At 49.0% G+C, this 14,544-nt stretch overlaps 1 protein-coding gene and 1 pseudogene across 7 annotated transcripts in view; both read left to right on the forward strand.

The window, feature by feature from the left end:
• sox5 (SRY-box transcription factor 5) overlaps positions 1–14,544 on the forward strand; it is a 382,969-nt gene that overhangs the window by 308,297 nt on the left and 60,128 nt on the right. For 6 of the 7 annotated variants that reach the window (XM_033039457.1, XM_033039455.1, XM_033039456.1 and 3 more), the window contains 3 exons: positions 1,692–1,838; positions 5,394–5,568; positions 14,136–14,308. In XM_033039457.1, coding sequence (XP_032895348.1) covers positions 1,692–1,838; positions 5,394–5,568; positions 14,136–14,308 — 495 coding nt within the window. The remainder of the gene's footprint in view (positions 1–1,691; positions 1,839–5,393; positions 5,569–14,135; positions 14,309–14,544) is intronic. The other variant, XM_033039461.1, reaches the window with a different exon arrangement.
• On the forward strand, positions 414–533 carry LOC116985412 (annotated as a pseudogene).

The following is a 14,544-nucleotide window of genomic DNA, read 5'->3' on the forward strand; positions in this document are numbered from 1 at the left end:
ACCCACACGGTCGTAGGGAGAATGGGCAAACTCCACACACCGACAGCACTCCAGGTCAGGATCGAACCCGGGTCTCACGCACACCCTGTGAGGCAGCAGCTCTACCCGCTGCGCCACTGCGCCACTGCCCAAGTTCCCAGCGGACTGATATTACCGATGGAGCTGAAACAAAAAGCCAGGCAGAAAATAAAACAACGTTGGTCTTTGTTAAATCATGTTTAAATATAGACGGTCTTGCACAGCAAAAGAATAGGCAGCAATGAAGAAAGGGTGGCCAATATTTGCTTCCTCAGTTTAAAGAGTGAGGTTAGCAAAAGCGTTTCCTCATTTGCAACCACATGCCAAATGTGACCATTATTTCCATGCAGCTGTCTGAACAGTGAACAACGCAGCCCAGAGTCGTGGGATCACCAGTCTTTGCCCACTCTAGCCTGAAGATGCCCTGATCCCGTTTGATCTCACAAGCTAAGTAGGCTCAGGCCTGGTTAGTACTTGGATGGGAGACTGCCAAGGAATGCTAGGTGGTGTAGGCTTACGCCTCACAGCTCCAGAGACCCGGGTTCAATCCCGACCCTGCCGTTCTTTGTGTGGAATCTGAATGGTCTTCCTCCGGATGCTCCGGCTTTCCTCCCATAACCCAAATAAGTGTGGGTGTGTAGGTTAATTGGCTTCAGTAAATAGTCTACAGTGCGTTATATAGAACCAGTGTTTGGGTGATTGCTGGTCGGCACTGACACAGTGGGCCGATGGGCTTGTTTACAGATTGTATCTCTGAACTATAAGTAGGTTGTGCTAAACCGGATTGGAAAGCCGAGTGCAAAGTACGGTCATAGAGTTACACAGCATGAAAACTGGCCCTTCAGCCTCATTGCCCATGCTGACTAAGATGCCCCATCGTCACTAGTCCAGGTTCAGGAGCAGCTACTTCCCAACAACCACAAGCTCTTGACCACTACAAACACCAAATATACCATGAACTACTGTCTTGGTTGCACTAGGGACCCAGCTTTGTTACATTAATATTGGGGTTTGTAATTTATTGAGATTTAGTGTTATCTATGAGTATTGTGTGTACGGAATACAAAACAACGAATTACACTCTGACATGACACATGGGATAATAAAGTACCATTATGTTCTCAGTGGCGTGTCCTCCATTGATGTCCAATTAAGTCCGATTAAAGATAGTTGGACTCTTGAAAAGTTAAGCACAATTCTGCAACTGTGATGGCGTGGGCGGCACGGTGGTGCAGCGTTAGAGTTACTGCCTCACAGCGCCAGAGACCCTGGTTCGATCCCGACTACGGGTGCTGTCTGTGCGGAGTTTGTACGTTCTCCCCGTGACCGGCGTGGGTTTTCTTCGAGATCTTCGGTTTCCTCCCACACTCCAAAGGCGTACAGGTTAACTTGCTTGGTCTAACTGCAGAATTGTCCCTAGTGTGTGTCGGCTTGAGTTAATGCGCGGGGATCACTGGTCGGCGCGGACTCGGTGGGCCGAAAGGCCTATTTTCGTGCTGCATCTCGAAACTAAACTCAAAAAAGTACAAGATTTAGTGCAAGGTTTAACTTTGAAGTCCGATAAAGTGGGTTGAAAGATAGTGTGACTCGTGGCTGTTGAAAAGTTGTGCAAGATTATGCGAACGGGATGGAACGTGTGTGTTTCTAAGTGGCATGCATTGCTTCCTTTACAGCAGCTGTACGCGGCACAACTTGCAGCGATGCAAGTGTCTCCAGGAGCCAAGTTGCACAGCATGTCGCAGTCCAGTCTAAGCAGCGCGCTATCACCCAACAACGTCCAGGCGGAGAAAGGAAGGAACACGCCTCCGCCCAAGGGCAAGGTACTGTGACCATCTTCCAAAGCACACCGACTTCCAAACGACAGTCCAGTACTATTGAAGGGATACGCAGACACCTCGCATTTCACACGGAGATTACGCCGCACGGTGGCGCAGTGGTAGAGTTGTTGCTTCACAGCACTTACACCATCAGAGACCCAGGTTCGATCCCGACTATGGGTGCTGTCTGCACGCAGTTTGTACCTTCTCCCCATCACCTGTGTAGGTTTTCTCTGAGATCTTCGGTTTCCTCCCGCACTCCAAAGACGTAGAAGTTTGCAAGTTAATTAGCTTGGTATAAAGGGCCTGTCGCACTTGGGTGTTATTTGCGTGTCATTTACGCGTCACGACGTGCGCGTGGCGTGCATCACTCACGCATGGCGCGTGGTGAGGCGTTGTGGCGTAGGCAGTGACGCGCAGTAGGCTCATTGGCGTCAAGCCAACTGTTGCCGAACATTGTTGAACATTTCACAAATCCAGTGGCGACCAGAAAAACGCTACTTGGGCGACTGAGGAGACCCTACAGGTGACACCCTGGCGACCATGTGGTGACAGCCTAGTCACCTGTAGTTGCCTAAAAAATCGACTAAGTGGGACAGGGGCATAACTCAGCGGGTCAGGCAGCATCTCTGGAGGAAAGAAATAGGTGACATTTTGGATCGAGACCCTTCTTCAGACAAGAGCCCACACCGTCCCACCTGCCTGCGTTTAGGCCATATCCCTCTAAAGCTGTCCTATCCATGTACCTGCCGAAATGCTTTTTAGACATTGCAATAGCCCCAGCCTCAACTACCTCCTCTGGCAGCTCCGTTCCATACACCCACCACCCTCTGTGTGAAAAAGTTACACCTCAGGTTCCTATTAAATCTTCACCCCCTCACCTTGAACCTATGTCCTCTGGTTCTCGATTCCCCTACTCTGGGCAAGAGACTGGGCGTTTACCCAATCTATTCCTCTCATATTTGTGTACTTTGGACTAGAGAGTCCACAGATCGATCCGCCTAGTGGTTGCCCCCCTCCGACCCACATGGAGAGCGTGTGCGGAGAGGCATCTTTGCGGAAGGATCGTCTGTCTGAGTTGCTGCTCTGAAAGATGTCAAATCCAGCACATGACCCCGTTGCCGGGAACTGTAAGGCAATCACACTTGGCTTGTCCTCCATAACACTAGTCATGGGGTTACTGCTATTTTGAGCCCAAATAGCTCGGTTAATCTACGATGGATTGCTGCATTAATGGGTCTTTTTGTTCTAAAACAGAATGCAAACTGTAAATGATGAGCACCATTTGTGGCCTCGGATAGCTGGAAGTTTTTCACACAACTTAAAAGATTTGTCAGCACGAGTGTGCCGTCATGCGGAAACATCAAGTCTGCTACTTCAACGCAGAAGTTTAGTTTAGAGAGATACAGCGTGGAAACAGGCCCTTCAGCCCACTGAGTCCGCGCCGACCAGCGATCCCCGCACACAAGCAAGATCCTTCACATTAGGGACGAATTACAATTTAACACTGGCCAATTAGCTTACAAACCTGCACGTCGTTGGAGTGTGGAAGGGAAACTGGGGCTCCCGGAGAATACCCACGCGGTCACAGGAAGAACGTGCAAACTCCATACAGATGGCACACGTAGTCAGGATTGAACCCGGCTCGATTGTGATCATGTACAGTCTTTCCGCTGACTGGTTAGCACGCAACAAAAGCATTTGACCGTACAGTACATCACAGTTCAGTCTATTGTCACGTGTACCGAGGTCCAGTGAAAAGCTTTTGTTGCGTGCTATCCAGTCAGCGGAAAGACAAAACATGATTGCAATCGAGCCGTTTACAGTGTGTAGATACATGATAAGGGACTAGTGTTTAGTGCAAGGTAAAGTCAGCAAAGATGGACACAAAAAACTGGAGTAACTCAGCGGTACAGGCAGCATCTCTGGAGGAAGGGAATGGGTGACGTTTCTGGTCGAGACCCTTCTTCAGACAAAGTCCGATCAAGGATAGTCCAAGGGTCACCGATGAGGTACATAAATCTCGGTACATGTGACCGTAAACTAAACTAAATCAAACCATTGGACTGTACGAACAGGATGGCAAGACAAGTTGCAGCCCACCCCCAGCCATCCACCCCCCCCAGTGAATGAATTGTCGTCTTATTAATCAGCCCGGGAGTGCGTGAGCAGAACTGCCGGAGGAGATTTCCCCAACTGAGTCGCTCTGTCATGTGAAGGTCCCATCTTAATTTAATGCAATTATTTCATCAGCGGAATGATATCAGCGGCCTGATTAATTTATGAAGCATGTTTTCACAACTGAATGTACTTCTTTGGTTCTCATTATGTGGACGAATAGCGGCAAAAATGAGTATTTATGAAGAAGTCTTCTTGTTTATTGGATTTTTTTTTTGAAGCCATGAGGCACATCAGTTAATAAATATGTGCAGTCAGCACTGCAGGTGCTGGTTTATATGGAAGAGTAATGCCCCTGTCCCACTTAGGAAACCTGAATGGAAACCTCTGGAGACTTTGCGCCCCACCCAAGGATTACGTGCGGTTACCGGAGGTTTTTGTCAGTCTCCCTACCTGCTTCCACTACCTGCAACCTCCGGCAACCACCTGCAACCTCCGGGAACTGCACGGAAAGCTTGGGTGGGGCGCAAAGTCTCCAGAGGTTTCCGTTCAGGTTTCCTAAGTGGGACAGGGGCATAACTCGGCTGGGCGGGCAGCATCTCTGGAGGAAAAGGATGGGCGATGTTTTGGCGTGACCAGGCGCAGAATGGGGGATCGTTTCACTGTCCGCCTTGGCCCACTCGATTTCCCAGTTGCCAAACACTTTAACTCCTCTTCCCATTCCCACACTGACCATCCTGTAGTGGGCCTCCTCCACTGTCAGAGTGAGGCAACGGACAAATTGGAGGAACAGCACCTCCTCTTTCACTTGGGCAGTTGCACCCCAGCGGCATGAACGTTGATTTCTCTAATTTCAAGTAAACGTTGCATTCCCTCCCTCCCTCCCCCACCGTAGTCATCCTACTCGTTCCACAGTTCGCATCCCTGTGTTCCCTCATCACCTCTTCCACAGCCAACAATGTGCTTTTTCCACATCAGTCTGAAGAAGCGTTTCGGCCTGAAACGTTGCATATTTCCTTCGCTCCATAGATGCTGCTGCACCCGCTGAGTTTCTCCAGCATTTTTGTCTACCTGTGCTTTTCCACTGACTGGATTTCACACGATAGCTTTTCACTGTACCTCGACACACATGACAATAAACTAAACTGAACTGAAACTGAACATTACGGGCTCCACCCTTCCTTGGTCATCTGGTGCCTGCCTTGAATTGTTCTGCCCATTTCCCACCTCCGATTCCCCCCACCCCCTTCTACTTTCAGTCTGAGGAAGGGTCCCGACCCGAAACGTCACCCATCCTTTCGCTCCAGGGATGCTGCGTGCTCCGCTGAGTTACTCCGTCACTTTGGTCTAACTTCAGTTGATAAATGCTTGTGTTTTCTGTGATGTGCCCCGGCTGTTTCTTTCCATGCTGACCGCACGGCCCTCTGCTTTGTTCCGCAGGATGAGGTGACACAGCCGCTCAACCTGTCGGCCAAGCCCAAGGCGTTTGACCCCACCAAGTCGCCAGCTTCACCGGGCTCACCGCCTATCTCCGCCCTGAAGGCCAGCTCCGGACACCACAAGCCTCTCATGTCTGCCACGCTGGGCAGCACACCCGGCAGGATGACTTCTATAGGTACGTCAGATAGCCGCACAGACTGGGCGTACCTGTGTGTCCCATCCCTCCCCCCCCCCGCATGTGTGTGTGTGTGTGTGTGTGTGCGTCCGTGTGTGTGCGTGTATGTGCCTGTGTGCATGTGAGTGTGTGCGTACGTTATGTATCTGTGTGTGAGTGCATGTCTGTGCATACACACACACACATGTTTGTGCATATGTGTGCGCGTGTGTCTGTGCATGCGTGTGTGTCCGTGTGTGTGCACATATATCTGTGAGCACTCATATATGCGTGAGCCAGAGGCTGTACATGTGCACACATGGTTTTGCATATGAGTGCGCATGTGCCTGTGCATATCTCTGTGTGTGCACGCACATGTCTGGGTGTGACCGCATGTCTGCATAAGTGTGCAGATAGGCACACATGTGCCTCTGCATATGAGTGCATGTGTGTCCACACATATGCGTGTGCATATTCTCCACCTTATCTCCATCTACTTATATTCCCCTTTCGCTCCTTCCCCAATACAATGGGGAATTAGCACCTATATGTTTAGTTTAGTTTAGATTCAGTTTAGAGATACAGCGCGGAAACAGGCCCTTCGGCCCACCAGGTCCGCGCCGACCAGCGATCCCCGCACATACACACCATCCCACACCCACAATTTTTACATTTACCAAGCCAATTAACCTACAAACCTGTACGTCTTTGGAGTGTGGGAGGAAACCGAAGATCTTGGAGAAAACCCATGCAGATCACGGGGAGAACGTGCAAACTCCGTCGAGACAGCACTTGTCGTCAGGATTGAACCGGGGTCTTTGGTGCTGTGAGGTTGCAGCACCACCACCAGCGCCGGATAGTCTTCCCCACCTCGCCTCTCTTCTTCACCTCCAGTTTTCCACCCTCCTATCTTCCCCAATTGAACACTGTGTCAGATGTAGCGAACGCCAGCCATACCACTGGCCAATAGCAGTAAATCTAATGCAGTGGCCCAACGGGTAGAGCTGCTGCCTCACAGTGCCGAGGGATCGGGGTTCGATCCTCACCTCAAGTACTATCAGTGCGGAGTTTGCACGTTCTCCCTGTGGGTTTCCTCCGGGTGCACCGGTTTCCTACCACATCCCAAAGACCTGCGGGTTTGTAGGTGAATTGGCCTTTACAAAATTGCCTCTAGTGTGTTGAGATTGGATGAGAAAGTGGGATAAACGTCGAACAAGTGTGAACAGGTAATCGATGGTCGGGCCTGTTTCTATGCTGTTTCACTCAATCAATCAATCAATTACTTAACAGCACACTGTGCTCGGAGCAAGTTCCACGCATGGTGAACTTGCCTTGCCTTTTAACATCCTAACAGGGCGGCACGGTGGTGCAGCGGTAGAGTTGCTGCCTTACAGCGCTGACAGCGCCAGTGACCCGGGTTCCATCCTAGTTACTGCCGCTTGTCTGTATGGCGTTTGTACAGATGGCACAATGGGCTAAGTGTTCAGCTGGCGACCGGAAGGTAGCCGGTTCGAATCCCGCTTGGAGTGCATACTGTCGTTGTGTCCTTGGGCAAGACACTTCACCCACCTTTGCCTGTGTGTGAATGTGTGTGAATGTGTGTGAGTGATTGGTGGTGGTCGGAGGGGCCGTAGGCGCAGATTGGCAGCCACGCTTCCGTCAGTCTGCCCCAGGGCAGCTGTGGCTACAGAAGTAGCTTACCACCACCAAGTGTGACTGAGGAGTGAATGAATAATGCGATGTAAAGCGCCTTGAGTATTAGAAAGGCGCTATATAAATCCCATCCATTATTATTATTATTATTATTATTCTCCTGGTGACCTGCGTGGATTTTCCTCAGAAAATTTCGGTTGCCTCCCACACTCCAAAGACGTATGTGCTTGCAGGTTAATTGGCTGGGTATAAATGTACAAATTGCCCATAGACTGGGATAGTGTTCATGTGTGGGGATCGCTGGTCGGTGCGGTCTCGGTGGGCCGAAGGGCCTGTTTCCACGCTGTATCTCTAAACAATACTAAACTGAAGAAGGGTCTCGACCCGAAACGTCACCCATTCCTTCTCTCCAGAGATGCTGCCTGTCCCGCTGAGTTACTCCAGCATTGTGTGTCTACCTTAAACTAAACTAATACCTGGTATTAACTTTAATAATGGTGGGACGTGAGGTGGCATGTTGGGCAATAAATCCAAGTCAATTCTTTTCTTGTGGTGTTACTGCAGCTGCTATTTACTTTTGTTTTGTTAACTTTTTCTTCTACTTGTAAAAACTTGCATGGAGGCATGCAGGATAAAGGTGAAAGAATGCAGATGATTAGTGTTCCTTGGAACTCATTGCAGTCCTTTTCCCACAAGTTCTGCATTTTGCAGAGACAGATTAAAATGCTGCAGTGCAGGTTAAGAACATCAAATTCCTCCTTCTTAACAGTGTAGGGGCTGTTGGTATTTTTACAGGCAGCTGTCACATAATTAGAGGGGGTTAGGGCTGTCTATGTGTGGAGTTTGCATGTTCTCCCTGTGACCATGTGGGTTTCCTCTGGGTAAACTGGTTTCCTCCTACATACCAAAGACTTAGAGGTTTGTAGGTTAATTGGTCTCAGTAAATTGCCCCCCTAGTGTGTAGGGAGTGAATGTGCGTACTAAGTGGAATAATATGGAACTAGAACCCACAAAGTGCTGGAGTAACTCAGCGGGTCAGGCAGCATCTCTGGAGAACATGGATGGGTGACGTTTCACAGAGTGCTGGAGTAACTCAGCGGGTCAGGCAGCATCTCTGGAGAACATGGATGGGTGACGTTTCACAGAGTGCTGGAGTAACTCAGAGGGTCAGGCCAACATCTCTGGAGAACATGGATGGGTGACATTGTGGGTTGGGACTCTTCTTCAGACTTCAAAGGATGAAATGTCACCTATCCACATTCTCCAGGGATGCTGCCTAACCCAATAGACAATAGACAATAGGTGCAGGAGTAGGCCATTCGGCTCTTCGAGCCAGCACCGCCATTCAATGTGATCATGGCTGATCATCCCCAATCAGTACCCCGTTCCTGCCTTCTCCCCATATCCCCTGACTCCGCTATTTTTAAGAGCCCTATCTAGCTCTCTCTTGAAAGCATTCAGAGAACCTGCCACCACCGTCCTCTGATGCAGAGAATTCCACAGACTCACCACTCTCTGTGAGAAAAAGTGTTTCCTCGTCTCTGTTCTAACTCCGTTGAGTTACTTCAGCACATAGAGACTTTTTTTGGTGTAAATCAGCATCTGCAGTTCCTTGTTTCTACAATTGTCCCTCGTGTGAGGGGAGTGGATGAGAAAGTGGGATAACGAAGAACTAGCGAGAACATTGGCGGTCGATGGCCGGCACGGACTCGGCGGGCCGAAGGGCCTGTTTCCACGCTGCATCTCTAAACTAAACTGCACGGACTTGTCCAAAGCTGCATTTTTATAAACGTAATTTCCACGGCAGCGAGGGGTGAACGGTTGGTCTGTTCATTCATCGGGCTTTGTTGGAATTTTGAAAAGGTCAGGAATCTCCACTGTTGGCCGGGCCGATCAAAAGGTTGTGAGTTCAAGCCCCAGTGCGGAGAGCTGAGCCTGCGTTTCCGGCTGCTGCTCGCAGTGTGGTATTAAAGAGGGACTGTGCCTCATTGTTTGTGGTGCTGGCGGACAGAATGAAGCCCTGAAAACCCAATTAGGTGGACATAAAGAACGAAGAAAAGGAAGCCATTTTGTTTCTCCCCATTCGTTGCCCAACGTTTATCCCCCAACAAACTGCAGAGAAAACGTCATGGTGGCACGGTGGCGCAGCGGTAGAGTCACTGCCTTACAGACCTGGAGACTGACAACGGGTGCTGTCCGTGCAGAGTTTGCACGTTCTCCCCGTGACCGCCTGGGTTTCCCCTGGGTGCTCCGGTTCCCTCCCACACTCCAAAGACATACAGGTTTGTAGTTTAATTGGCTTCAGTAACATTTGTAAGTTTTGCAGGATAATGTTAGTGTGCGAGTATCGCTGGTCGGCGCAGGCTCGGTGGGCCCGAAGTGCCTGTTTCCACGCTGTTTCTCTAAAATCTAAAGTCTGAAGAAACAAACATATAGATAATCACATAGCCATTTGTGACACTTTGCTGGATGCAAAATTGTCTGTCCCTTTCTCTACATCATTTGGAAAGTGCTTTGAAGCGGCATAAGATGTCCTGAAATAATAAAAGACTCTCAAATTCCAAGTTCCTTTGAGGTGTGTGGGCAGGTGCATGGATAGTGAAGGTTTAGAGGGATATGGACCAAATCCAGATTAGAAGGGGCATCTTGTTCGGCATGGATGAGTTTTCCTGCTGTATGACTCTATGAATGGATTGTTTCAGTGTGTGTAGGACTGAGTAGCTAATGGCTACTGGGCCAGGAGAGGAAAGATCTTTGTACTTCATCGTCATTTAACACCTTATTGGAAAGTGAACGAGAGAGGCCTAAAAACCTGCAGCCGCGAGAAATCCGCAATAAATAACAGGGATGCGCGAGGTTTCTGGTGAGCCGGGCAGCAACTGTGGATAGAGGGAGAGAGTTAAGACTGCAGGTCAATTACTTTCTGTTAAAGCTGAAGTGTTGCTTCTTTTTCAACCTGTTGAGTAGTCTGAGCATTTTATGTTTAGTTTAGTTTAGAGATACAGCGTGGAAACGGGTCCTTAGGTCCACCAAATCCACACCGACCAGCGATCCCCGCACATTAACACTATCCTACATACACCAGGGCCGATTTTTTACACTTATACCAAGCCAATTAACCTACAAACCTGTACATCTTTGGAGTGTGGGTAGAAACTGAAGATCTCAGAAAAAACCCACGCAGGTCACGGGGAGAACGTACAAACCCCGTACAGACAGCACCCGTAGTCGGGATCGAACCTGGGTTTCTGGTGCTGCAAGTGCTGTAAGGCAGCAACTCTAACACTATGCCACCGTGCTGCATATTCCAGTTGGCAAGCTGGAAAGTGTATAGTGAAGAATTACGAGGATTTTGCGTGGACTAGTAGGTCTCAGCAATAGGAAGAAGTGGGGTAGGCTGAGACTCTCATTCCTTGGAGCATAGGAGGATGAGGGGTGATCTTATAGAGGTGTATAAAATCATGAGAGGGTAGATGCACAGAGTCCTTTGCCCAGAGTTGGGGAATCGAGGACCAGAGGACATAGATTTAAGGTGAATGGAAAAAGATTTAATAAGAATCTGAGGGGTATCTTTTTCACACAGAGAGTGATGGGTGTGTGGAACGAGCTGCCAGAGGAGGTAGTTGAGGCAGGGACTTTCCCAACGTTTAAGAAACAGTTACATGGTTTGGGATAGGTTTGGAGGGATATGGGCCAAATGCGGGCGGGTGGGACTATTGTGTCTGGGGCATGTTGGCCGCGTGTGGGCAAGATGGGCTGAAGGGCCTGTTTCCACACTGTATCACTCTATGGTGTGCACCAAGGGTACAGTGAACAGCTTTTGTTGCGATCGAAGGGTTGAGGGTTGGTTACTGTACAACCAGTTAATATCAGCTGTGTAGGCACATGTACACACACTGAGAGAGTAATGGATGCGATAGAAATGTCATTGTCATAGAGTGATACAGCATGCAAACAGGCCCTTCAACCCAACTTGACCATTTGGAATATTTTGGAGGACCAAGAAACCAAGAACAAGGTCCTTTGGTCCACCAAATCTACACCGACCAGCGATCCCCGCACATTAACACTATCCTACATACACCAGGGCCAATATTTTACACTTATACCAAGCCAATTAACCTACAAACCTGTACATCTTTGGAGTGTGGGTAGAAACTGAAGATCTCAGAAAAAACCCACGCAGGTCACGGGGAGAATGTACAAACCCCGTACAGATAGCACCCGTAGTCGGGATCGAACCTGGGTCTCTGGTGCTGCAAGTGCTGTAAGGCAGCAACTCTAACACTATGCCACCGTGCTGCATATTCCAGTTGGCAAGCTGGAAAGTGTATAGTGAAGAATTAGGAGGATTTTGCCTGGACTAGTAGGTCTCAGCAACAAGAAGAACCACACAAGAAGATCCACACCCACCAACATGCCCCATCTACACTTGCCCCATCTGCCTGCCTTTGGCCCATATCCCTCTAAAGCTGTGCTATCCATGCACCTGCCAATTGCTTCTTAAACACTGTGATAGTCCCTGCATCAACTACCTCCTCCAGCAGCTCGTTCCATACACCCACCACCCTTTGAGTGAAAAGGGTCCTATGAAATCTTTCTCCCTTCACCTTATACCTATGCCCTCTGGTTCTCAATTTCCCTTACTCTGGGCAAGAGATTCTGTTCCTCTCATGATTTTATACACTTCTATAAGATCAATGTGTTGCATAGACTATTGTTCCCAAGTTGTGTTCATCGCAGTTCACAGCATCTACAGTTCCTTGTGTCCTTACCACATCAGCAAATTGAATTGGCAGATTCAGCACGGAAACGGGTCGCAAAGTGCTAGAGTAGTTCAGCAGATCAGGCAGCATCACCCGAGAACATGAATAGGTGACATCTCAAGTTGGGACCCTTCTTCAGACCCCACCTGAAACGTCATCTATCCGTGTTCTCCAGGGATGCCGCCTCGCCTGCTGAGTTACTCCAGCACACTTTGTATCCTTTTGTATAAACCAGCATCTGCAGTTCCCTGTGTCTACATGGAAACATGCTCTTCGGCCCACCCAGTCCACGCCGACCAACAATATATTATGGTATAACAACCATGATTACATTGGATGGTGGGTGTAGATTTGCAGGCCAAACTGGTCTACTTCTTTATCTAATGTCTATAAAATGTGGGTAACTCTGTTTCTAGATTTAGGGAACCCAGAGATTTTCTTTATAAAAGTGGACTCTTGGAATGAGTTTTGCAAAATTTCCAATGGTCTGCCAGGCCTGGTGGTGGAGGCAGATATGATAGTGACATTTAAGAGGCTTTTAGATACACCTGGATATGCATGGATTGGATGGATAGGGATCAAGCGCAGGCAGAGGAGATTAAGTCTGAAGAAGGGTCCTGATCTGAAAAGTCCAGAGATGCTTCCTGACCCACTGAGTTACTCCACATTTTGTGTCCGTCTTTGGTATAAACCACCGTCCGCAGTTCATACATCATAGGAGCAGAATTGGACTTTTCGGAACGTCAAGTCTATTCCTTCATTCAAACATGGCTGATCTATCTTTCCCATTCTCCTACCTCCTCCCCGTAACCTTTGACACCCTTACTAATCGCGAATCTGTCAATCTCTGCTTTTAAAATACCCAATAACTTGGCCCTCACCGCCATCGGTGGCAATGAATTCCACAGATTCACCACCTACTAGCGAAAAATATTACTGCTCATCTCCTTTCAAAAGGTACGCCCTTTTATGCTGAGGCTGTCCCTATACTCTCCCACTACTGTTCACGGACAGTTTCTTCCCAGCCTCTATCAGGCATCTAAATCATCCTATCACAATTAGAGAGCAGTGCTGAACTACTATCTACCTCTTTGGTGACCCTCGGACTATCCTTGATCGGACATTGCTGGCTTTACCTTGCACTAAACATTATTCCCTTATCCTGTGTCTATACACTGTGAATGGCTTGATTGTAATCATGTATTAATAATAATAATAATAAATTTTATTTAATGGGCGCCTTTCAAACATCTCAAGGACACCTTACATAGTATATCGGAATAACATATAATCGGAATATAACAAGTAATAAAGACATCACAGAGACACAAATTAAAAACAGGATTCAATCCAAAAACAGAAAATCAAAAACACAGTGTGAAGAGAGAGCAGCGGCAACCAATTCGTGCCAGCGTCCACTCTCTCTTCACGGCAGCCATCTTGGACACAGACCTACAAGACTACAAATAGACAAAAAAAATCATCCCCCCGCAGTGGATAGCACTGTGGAGGAAGGCACAATGTCCAGTCCCCACCCCATGTTCACCCCAAAGTCAGGCCTATTGAGGCCACCGCAATTGCCTCTACGGAGGCCCGATGTCCCTGGCCGTTCTCACCGGGTGGTCTTGCCCCGGCGTCGGGAGAGTCCTTACGGCGGCTGGGCCACTTGGAACGGCCGCTTCCTGGTTGGAGCCCGCGGCTGCCGAAGCCGACAGTTGTATTGTCTTTCTGCTGACTGGATAGCGGGCAACAATAACTTTCCACTGTACCTCGGTACACGTGACAATAAACTAAAGGGCCTGTCCCACTTTGGCGTTATTTGCGCGTCATTTATGCGAGATCATTTACGCGTCACGACGCAAGACGCGCGCGTGGTGACGTAGGCGGTGACGGGCGGTGAGCACGCGGCCCCCCAGGATTTTGGGATGTTCAAAATCCTCGCGCGCCACCTGCGTGACGCGCCAAATGACGCCCAAGTGAGACAGGCCCTTTACCTGTAAACTGTTCCTTGTTATTACAAGGGGGATTAGTTTAACCTGGTGCCACGTCCGTCAGGCACGGACGTTGCAGGGCCGAAGGGCCCGTTCCTGTGCATGTTCGGCGTTCTATGTTGAGTGTGATCTTCTTGTTGCCGCACCTGAGTTAGCTGGTCTTTCTCTCCCTCCCCAGACATCCTCTCCTCCATCACATCCTCGGGCTACCTGAACGACCACGAGGCCATGGCCAAAGCCATCCAGGAGGCCCGGCAGATGAAGGAACAGCTCCGCAGAGAGCAGCAGGCACTCGACGGGAAGGTTGCAGTCATTAACACTCTTGGACTCAACAACTGCAGGATGGAAAAGGTCAGTGCGCAAATGTGTGGGCACCGAGTGGTGTGATTCATTCTCGGCGGAAGCTCTTGTTCATTTTATTGCTGCTTGCTTGTGTTTCCTGAGACAATAACCTCCTTTTTTTTGACGAATAGAGCCAAGCACAGTCCCCGGCATTCACAACTCCTCCCCACTCGATCCCAGTTAATGAAATTTTAACATCTGATTTAGACTGGGGCGTGCTATTTTTAACACAAAAGGCTTCAGAA

This window comes from Amblyraja radiata, chromosome 21, assembly GCF_010909765.2.
Source record: "Amblyraja radiata isolate CabotCenter1 chromosome 21, sAmbRad1.1.pri, whole genome shotgun sequence".
NCBI classification, from domain to species: domain Eukaryota; kingdom Metazoa; phylum Chordata; class Chondrichthyes; order Rajiformes; family Rajidae; genus Amblyraja; species Amblyraja radiata.